The sequence below is a fragment of the Eschscholzia californica genome, unplaced genomic scaffold (genome assembly GCF_041429995.1).
Source record: "Eschscholzia californica isolate CP2 unplaced genomic scaffold, dmEscCali1.0.p SCAF_3, whole genome shotgun sequence".
Lineage (NCBI taxonomy): Eukaryota > Viridiplantae > Streptophyta > Magnoliopsida > Ranunculales > Papaveraceae > Eschscholzia > Eschscholzia californica.
The window spans coordinates 11,452,935-11,462,285 of record NW_028238420.1 but is presented as its reverse complement, the minus strand read 5'-3'; the positions used below and the strand labels follow the sequence as shown (position 1 = coordinate 11,462,285).

The 9,351-nt window shown below is 35.4% G+C and overlaps 1 protein-coding gene and 1 long non-coding RNA gene across 14 annotated transcripts; one reads left to right on the top strand and one right to left on the bottom strand.

Annotated features, from left to right (window-relative positions):
* LOC147548399 (uncharacterized) lies at window positions 1-3,944 on the top strand. 12 transcript variants are annotated; one of them, XR_015236831.1, is made up of 11 exons: window positions 39-438; window positions 652-722; window positions 815-911; window positions 993-1,049; window positions 1,163-1,315; window positions 1,416-1,500; window positions 1,675-1,740; window positions 1,855-1,896; window positions 2,392-2,478; window positions 2,988-3,214; window positions 3,643-3,944. It is a non-coding gene; the product is annotated as an uncharacterized LOC147548399 (long non-coding RNA). The 12 variants fall into 12 exon arrangements; XR_015236834.1 differs by lacking the exon at window positions 1,675-1,740 and having other exon boundaries at window positions 1-438; window positions 525-722; XR_015236829.1 differs by lacking the exon at window positions 3,643-3,944 and having other exon boundaries at window positions 1-438; window positions 525-722; window positions 2,988-3,489.
* LOC147548398 (uncharacterized) lies at window positions 3,219-8,445 on the bottom strand. Of its 2 annotated transcripts, none has more exons than XM_086665765.1 (5): window positions 7,702-8,411; window positions 7,403-7,522; window positions 7,211-7,264; window positions 6,264-6,427; window positions 3,219-3,739 (listed from the first exon to the last, which is right to left on the bottom strand). In XM_086665765.1, exons 1-5 carry the CDS (start codon window positions 8,122-8,124, stop codon window positions 3,625-3,627), a joined length of 876 nt encoding a protein of 291 aa, XP_086521891.1. In that variant the 5' UTR covers window positions 8,125-8,411; the 3' UTR covers window positions 3,219-3,624. The 2 variants fall into 2 exon arrangements, with proteins under 2 accessions (XP_086521891.1, XP_086521890.1); XM_086665764.1 differs by lacking the exon at window positions 3,219-3,739 and adding an exon at window positions 4,389-4,927 and having other exon boundaries at window positions 7,702-8,445.
* Between the last annotated feature and the right edge of the window lie 906 nt (window positions 8,446-9,351).

Below are 9,351 nucleotides of genomic sequence, written 5' to 3'. Positions count from 1 at the left end.
AGGTTGACCCTTCGTTACCCTCTCTCAATCTTTCCTTCAAACGGACGTCCCTCAATCTGACCCGTCTCATCTATCTCTTTCTCTCTATCCGACTTTCTCTATTTCTCTTATTGTCGTTTCTTCTTCTCCATTTGCCACCATGATTCTTCAACGAAGATAGTTCAAGTACTTTGTCTCTCTCTATCTGATTCATCAACTATTGAATCTTTCATCTTCTTCATTTCATTCGGTTAGCAATGGCATCACTGTTTGTTGATGGTTAACGAAGTTCATCCATCGTCATAACCCCTTTCAACAACACACAAAAACGTCTGAACCCTCCATTTTCATTCGCCTCTCACATCTTTGTTCTTCCCTCTCTCTACACTCAACGTAAACGCGTCTCCTCATCTTCAATCGTCCTCTCTCCCTTCTCTCGTGTCTTTGCCTACATTGAAGGTAAAATTGTTTTTTAATTTATAGATTGTTTGATATGAAATTGTTGTTTCTGATTTATGTTTTTTTTACCATTATCTATTGGATAGAATATCCAAAATGAAAAAAAAATTAGTGAGCTATGGTTTTGAAGATGAAATTCTTCAATGGAGATCACAGATATGTTTTCTTCATTTGATCGATGGGATTTTCTTTCTGTTTTTAATGGATTTTTAGGTCAAGACTTAGATACTGAGCTATGGAAAGCTTGTGCTGGGGTCCTTCAGTATATATTTTTTTTAAAGCAGGTGAAACTTTAACTTCCAAATTACAACAACCAGGTCATTTTTTCTCTTTTGTTTTCATTTTCGATTTTAGTGTTTTGGTGTGTGATTTGCAGTTAGAAGCTTCAACGAACCAGGAACTTAATTAGAGGATTCCTTTGTTTAATCTTCCGTCAAAGATCCTTCGTCGGAGTTATTAATACTCAGTTATTGGTAGAGATTCTTCTTCCTTGTTAGTGATGATCTTCTTAATTTTTAAACATTCAGATTGTTGACTTGGTTTTAAATTTCTAGGCTTAGCAAGAAACTGATGAAGTTTATGCACAAATTATCTTAATTCCTTTAGATGATGTAAGGATTTCTCAAACTCTTCCAAAATAGATTAAGATTATAATTCAAGCTATGATTATGTTATACCCTTAGCCACTTTTAAGTAAGTCTTCTTTATCCTTTTGTTTCTGTAGCAAAATGAACAAATCAGTTCTGATGATTTTTTACCCGAAACTCCAAAACCCATTGTTCACTCATTTTGCAAAATTTTAACTGCATCTGATACAAGCACTCATGGTGGACTCTCTGTTCTCCGGAAACACTCAACTAAATGCCTCCCTGTTTTGGTAATTTGGGGTTCCGGATTCATATTCTTTCTTCTTATTCCTTCAGTCGATTTTGGTTTTCCCACTGGTTTCTTATATCTTTGCGGTTTGCTATTTTTAGGACATGAACCAAGCGACACTAACTCAAGAGTTGGTTGCGAAAGATCTTCATGGATACGAGTGGCGATTGAAGCATCCTTTCAGAGGTGACTTTTGATCTAAACTCAACATTTTCCACTCTAGAAATGACCGGAATTGATACTGCTTTGACTAGTCATATTCCACAATTGACTTGTGTTATCTGTGACTTGATGTTCCCATGGATCCAGAAGGGGAATTGACCTAGAAGACTAATTTTCTTTTCCTTTAGTATCTATTAGATTCATCACTTTTTGCATTTACGGTTGGGATTTGGAGAATTGGTTCTGAAGTACCTGAATTCGAAAGTAATTTTCCTTGGTTCTTTTTCACCTAGCTTGTCTCTGTTCTTACCTTATAAACCATTTTATTTAGATTGTTAAGTTTGGCTATGAATTGGTTTCTTAATAATTCTGTTGCAGCGGAAGAAGTTGATGGAACTGGTTTCGCTGCTACTATTATCGGTAATAACTCAGACATTTGACACACACTTAGTGTTCGATAAAATTCTTAGCCGAACTCATTACATTACCCTTTTTTGTTATAGTTGGAGAGATAAGGAACTACATATGACCAGAATTTGTAAAGCATTTGCACTAGAACTTGGATATATATATATACATATTCAGTCATTCAAGTTTGAAAATGATGAGGAAGAAAGAATAGGTGTTTTTGTTATGGACATAGCTTTTTCGCTATTTATTAGCTATGATTTTAATAGTGGATTCTTAATATAGCTGAGGTTTTATCCCATAAGATGAAAAAGTTATATATATATATGAGCTTCACATGAAAATGAAAAGCTTAGATGGACTAAAGAAGACTAGGGCCATTAAAAGTCAAAAGATAGCTTCAGATGAAAATGAAAAGCTTGGATGAACTAAAGAAGACTAGGGCCATTAAAAGTCAAAAGATGACACGATTTTTGGATGAAACAAAGTGCTCTTTTATGGTTTCAGATTCGAAAAACCAGACATCATATGTATCAAAAGTGGTCGAAAAGGAGATTCCAAATGCCTGAATATCTGTTTCGGCAACATTACTCGGTAAGAATCATTTTTCACAACTTTTTACATTGACATCCCTTCATTGTAATTTCGAAGTATATCACTCATGTTGTTGAATCAACCGTGAATGATATCTATTCGATACAAAGAAAGTTGTGGTGATTTGTATTTAAACTTCTATGCTTCTTAATATGAATTGAATTGGTTTACCTCAAATTCCATGCTTTTACAAATATGATGCTAAAATTGGTTCAATTGAAGTCATTTATATTTATGTTATGAGTTTGTGACTTTTCAGGAAGACCTACATATTGGTAGTGGTGGGTTGTTTTTGGGCTTCCATGACACGTTCTGAAACACTAGATAAATCTGTGGAAGATAGATATGCTTAAAAATATAAATAGAAATTAGGATAAAGTCATTCGAAATCATGAAAATCTCCATGAAGTTATCTTTTTCAAATATTAATATTTGTAGTAATCTATTGATCACTGTATACACTTGATCTACTTCTTTAAAGCTTATACTTAAATGCTTTCATGCAACAGGAAGACACAAGGGAGAACTTGGTAATGTCTGGGAAGAAAGTTCGCTAACTAGAAGCCAAGTTCAAGGAGAGCAGCAGACCTCTAACATTCCTATTTTGCATCTAATAGCATGTGTCGATTAATTACATCATGACAACTGTTTGTTTTACAATTTCGCATGGTGGAGCAGAAGATGGAAGCCGTGGAGCGAAATGAAAAGATTGAGGAAGGAACTTTAGAATGAAAAGGTAGTTCTGCAAAAATTACTTATCGTAATAATGGTATGACTGTACAATGCCACCAGTAGGTTAGTCTTCAATTTTGTTCCTTTTTCATAAACTCCATTCTTCTTATGAGTGACAACAAATTTGCTGCTTCGAAATTTTAGTAAGCAATAAATTTGTCGTGGTTCATATGTATTATGCACCTCAATGGTAACACATCTGGTCAATTCAAAACATTATGACCTTTTTTTTGTTCAAAATTCAAAACATTATGACCTACATAGTGATTTTCCATGATAGATATTGAACACAGTATATGCAACATACATTTGCTACTCGATATATTCCTCCATTTCTCATTTAGTATTGTTCGAATCTTCAAATAGGACCGCTGGGGCACTTCGCAATTCACCATCTTTCAACTTGAGATCTTTTTATGATGTTGTTAGCAGGTCGCCCAAGAAGAAGCTTGTGCTAAGGTTTTTGCGTTTGAGCTTGAATGGTTGCCGCATTTTGCGATAGGGTTTCGTCAAATTATTAGGAATAAACCTGTTACAAATTATAGTCTAAACTTTCATATTCTCGTTCAATATCAATGCTCGTGCCGGAGGCACGGGTCATACCTAGTGTAATACAAAACGAAATCTAATTGCACAACATGAGCAATTTATTCTAGAAAACCACCTGTAATGTAAACGAGAACACATTAGAAAAAAATATTGAAATTAGTCTGAAGTAAGCTATTGTTTTGTCAGGTTCTAATGGTTAAGGTCACATTTCTGATGTAAAAATGTCATATTTCGAAGACAAAAAAAAAAATTATGTTTCATTTTGCGACAGAACAAGTACTTTTACTTGCAGAACAAATATTTTAGCTGTAAACAAATTATGAATGTTAGGGATATTTGTTTCTCTAACCATGGGTGGGAGGTGTAGGGCTTGGGGTGGTTGTGGTGATGATGGTTGTAGCCGGGGTAGACCATGGTATTTGATTCGCCAAATACATCAACATCATTATTGTATACCCGTTCCTGTGTATGGTGCAACCCAATCCCTGTTTTTCAAGTTTCTAATCTTTACTTTTTTTGAATCTAAATATCTAAATAATAAGAAAGGAAAACGAAGCAACCCAAAAGGTCTCCCCGAATACGTCCCTTCATTGCATGAAAGAAGCTGTTGTTCATATAAAGAACTTCGGTAAACCTGCAAATCAATTTTCAAGGGGGGGGGGGGGGGGGGGGGGTGGGGGGTGGGGGGTGGGGGGGATTGCAGGTCTATTTACGAGTTTGTAATTATACAAATGGAGAAAACCAAGAAAGTAGTGTTGGTGGTGGGTAGTGGTGGTTTTATTGTTTGGTGTAGAATTTGGCAACCCAAGGAGCGAGTTCAATGTTTTCAGGTTCTCTAGTGGTATTAGAGTAGTAATCGGACCAGTAACAAGGCGATAATCTCTCACTGAATTTTCCTTGTGAGTAAATGCAAAATGGCAACCAATCTTCACCACCATTCATTCTTCTCTTTCTCTCTCTTGGGTAAGCCAATGGTGCCTGTATGTACCTGATACCATCAAGGACAGTGTCCCAACAGAAGTGAGTATGACCGAATACATGGCAAGAAGATTCCGTCCCAAAATCTGGCCCGTGTATAAACCTTATCCGTTTCTCCAAACTATCAGAACCAATTATCTTATGTAGGTTTGGGTAGAATAACATTCTCTTCTCTGGGCATAATTCTTGCCTGTTTAATGTTTAACATTAAGTAAATTCAGAACTTCAGTTGCCAACCAAAAGAAAGAAAAAAAAAAACTAGCTTAACCAAAAGAATGGACAAGTCAAAATTAAACAGGTTCATAAATCCCATAAGTCGTTATCTCGCCAAAGCTTGCAAGCTGTGAAACAGACACTCAGGAACAAATATCATCCCCATGATCACTATGCACTCACGCAAGAGTTCAACATTTGCCAATGTTCTAAATGAACACAACTATACATCTAGTATTAGGTGACTTTTGATTGGCTTGTAGTTCTGATGATAACATCTTCCAATGACGTCAAAGGTTGCATATTTGACGAACTGTGGTTCTTGTAAATCTCTACCAAATTTATTAAGTTAATACTGCGTAGAACAACGAACTCCTTCCAACTCGTTATCCGTCAAAAGATGACTAAACCCCATAGAGTCTAGTTTATCCTACCTCATAAGCAAAAATTGGTTTATGGAAAAAAAAAATTGATGTAGATGAGTGTATGTCATACAGGACCGATGCATGTGAAAAGGTGTAGCCATATATGAGTAGTTTATTAGAAGAACAAAAGACATTATCTAAATTAATATGTGATTTTTCTATCTAGAAAACTTTTTCAAGACACTATAGATGTGACAAATGGATCCCCCTGGCGTGTGGTATGAGTATCTATGCACCACATCCATTATGTGATACACTAGGGCCATACACCGGATATCTCTTTTTTAACTATTTAGGTCAGAACTATCCCAGGGGTGAACCTTAGATCTTTTGTCGACTTAGTCGAAAATTGGGAGGCTTTTATGTTTTCTATGTAACCCCTAGCTGTTTTTATTTTCTCTTTTTTTGCCCCTTGAGGCTCTTGTGTATCCTTTTCCCTCAGTTTTCTAATTTAATCAAATTATTCAAAAAAAAAAACTATTTAGGTCAGAAGACGTTTTGAACTCATTCAAGACACTATAGATGTGACAAATGGCTTGGGTTGCTTAGAAGGAAAAAGAAGGTATTAGAGGTTATATTGTTCCGATAGCATATAAACAATAGATACACCTAAACTCGCACAATTACATCGTCATACAACTTAAAATCTTATGCATACGCAAAATCGGCAGCATATTATGCAAAAACGAGGTAGAGTATATATATGGTAAAACTACTTTTTACTTGAACCATGTCATTAAATTAAAGTATATGGCCCTCATCTTCCTCAGAGCCAATCCTTATACACTTCATATATACAATGTTCCTAGAAGATTTGAGATGTACTGACATTTTGAGCCAAAACAGAGAAATTAAAAAGAATAGTATAGGTAAGTGAGTACTACTAACCTAGGAAGAAAATGAGAGAAGGTTATTATTTGTCTACATGTGCTTTGTATCCCCTCGACTTTATCGCGATTCAGTTCATTCATAGCGTCGAAGTACAAAGCAAGCGATAAATCTTTGCTTGAAAGTCCCAACGGCCATTTGCATGCATGGAAGTCTTTACACGCCTGCATGTAATATGAACATGAGATAAAAGAGTTGTTATTCGAGAAAAAAAAATCACACCTATAAAGAATCAAATTCTAACCATAAACATGGTACAAAAGTCCCTTATGGGCACGTCTTATGGTACAACCTTTAATACAGACTGATGGGTACTAGATGCTGCCATTATGTCTCTGGTACTAATCAAAGAGAACATAGAACTTTGGTTATTCACGAGATTCAGCTTTTGCTTATCATTGAAAACTGCAACTGCTAATTATGGACTTATGGACGTAGTAATCAAAGGAGAGCAGTTAAACACATACGCATTAGTAAAACACACTTTGCTTGGGGGTCGTCCTCATTGCAGGATAATGCATAGCAAACTAGTTTGATCTAGAGAGCAATTAAGTTTCAAAGAAATCTCATGAGAAAAATTCAGTGATAGCAGCAATAAATATTTCAGATGAATGTGGTAGACTTATTTACTGGACCGAAGTTTGGCAGATAAGTGGATAAAGGGTTTGCTCGACAACTAAAGGAAATACTCCATGTAAACACCTCAGCTGGGCATAATTAAATAAGACGGCGATGTGATCAAAGTGGGACTCAAGAACATTGCAATTTTCTCATTAACATGACTATGAAACCAGAAAAGAAAAAAAAAATATTTGGATCTAACATTATCATTAATCACATAAATTTTGCCATCATTCTTTTTAAGTATCTAATTTGTTCATTCCCATAATCATGCCATCTCAATTAAAGACTTTAAAATCCTTACTAGGAGGAAAAAGAATGATCACCATCTCCAAAGATAAAATCTTGATGCCAGTTATGTCCTTCTCTTTATCAAAACTCTGCAAAACAAGCATGTACATTTAGAGCATCGTTAGACGTTAGTTGAAACACTTCTTTGAAGTTGAGAATCCCCTTCAAATCCTATAAACATAAAACCGAAGACGAGTTAGTAAAAACTGAAAAATATACATATCCACCTCATGATACCAAGAGAACAAAGGAACAATGCCTAATCCATCAACGATCATCGGACTAGTTTCGACTCCAAGTCTTCGACACCCATCAAGCAATCTATTCAACTTATCTAGTGAATCAATCTGAAAAATACCAAAACATACTCAATCTATAAGAAACAAAGTAAACTATACAAGATTAGAAGCTATAAAGATCTCCAAATGAACCAACCCATCTCATAGTACTAAATGTGTTTCCAATAATTATAAGATTAACACACACTAAACAATTCTATAAGTGATCATGAGAATTCCTTACTTACCCAATCCTCTCCTTTCGATCGACACCATAGATCATGGTTTCCAGGCACAAAAAACACATGTTTGAACCTATCTTTCAAATAAGACATAGTCAAGATGAAATTTTTATATGTTTCAGCAACATCACCAGCAACAATAAGAATATCTTTATTATATTTCTTATTTGATAAGCATTTAATCCAAGACATGTTTTCTTTATAGTCAGTGTGCAAGTCTGAAAGCACAAAGACTCTCATCATTTCATACATATCTCCATGACCATGATCTTTATAAGGTAATAATATCTGACGCTTTTGACTGAAACCCTTAATTGTTATTGTTTTGAATCTTTTAGAGATTGAATGTTGATCAGAAATATAGGGTTTCTGATGGTTGAATTTTTTAGGTATGTTTAGACAAGATGGGAGAAATCCCAACACTACCATGAGGAAGACGAACTCAGAATCCACCAAAATTGGGAACCAAAGAAGAAGGCGGGATGTTACAGAGCGGATGTCTTTGCCCAGAGACGCTCGGTGTGAATCGAGGAATGAACAAAGAAGCCCTAGGACCTGCGTTGTGTTCCTTACAGCAAACCCAGTACAGTAGGCTACCAAATGGGAGATTCTCGTCTCATGTGTTGAGCCTCTAAATTTGTGGAAGCCTCTTGGCTCCCAAATCTAATAGAGACTCCCAGTCCCAGATGAAAATACTCTTGATCCAAATTTAATTTAATTTGTACTGTGTGCGATTTCAATTTTCAACTATACAACTACGATTCTCATGTTTGTGGTCGTCCAACTAAAATCAATTAGGAATAAGTGGAAAGAACTTAAATATTATATTCTTAATTGCTAGATGACCTTATAGACTTAACTCTGATTACTATTTCTATAACATGTTCACTTTCACCCTTTTCGCAATTTTATTGCGTGCATTTGTCGGATTAGCGGAGTATTTATACTCGGGCTATAACGGCGAACCCAATTTCCAGGTGTCTGACCTGTTTCTACTTTGTAGAATTCGATCAGATATGGTCTCTGTATATGGAGAATACTGGCGGAATATTATATCATGCTCAAGAAGAGATGTCAGCCTCGCAAGTTACAAGAAGTTAGGTACGAGTTTTATCTTTAATTCACCCAGACGGACTCTCAAGATCGAATATTATATCATGCTCAAGAAGAGATGTCAGCTTCGCAAGTTACAGAATGAAGAATGCTATACAAATCGAAGTTCTATTTTGCACTTCTTCAACCCTGATATTTTGTTTTACTACTTTATGTATTGTAATTTTTTTTTTTTGTACTTGGGTTATTGTAATAGACTCTTTATGTTAATGTATTTCCTTTCAACAAAAAAAAGATGATCTTTTTCCCATGTAAGATGATTATGCATGGCTCTTTACGTGTGGCACTCTTTGAGCCTACCACGTGTTTTTTATCGAGTTACGTGGAGCATGTGGGTTTTAAGCATATCTCGTGTGGCACTAAATTTAATATCATATTAAGTTTGTGATCATCAAACTCATAATTAATTGACAATAAGTGGAGAGAACCTACACATCATATTTTTGGTTGCTTGATAGCATTTCTCCCATGTGAGACTACTCTTACAACAACTAAATCCGAGGTCAGAAAAGAAATTGGTGTGCAAATAACGTAAAGACCGAA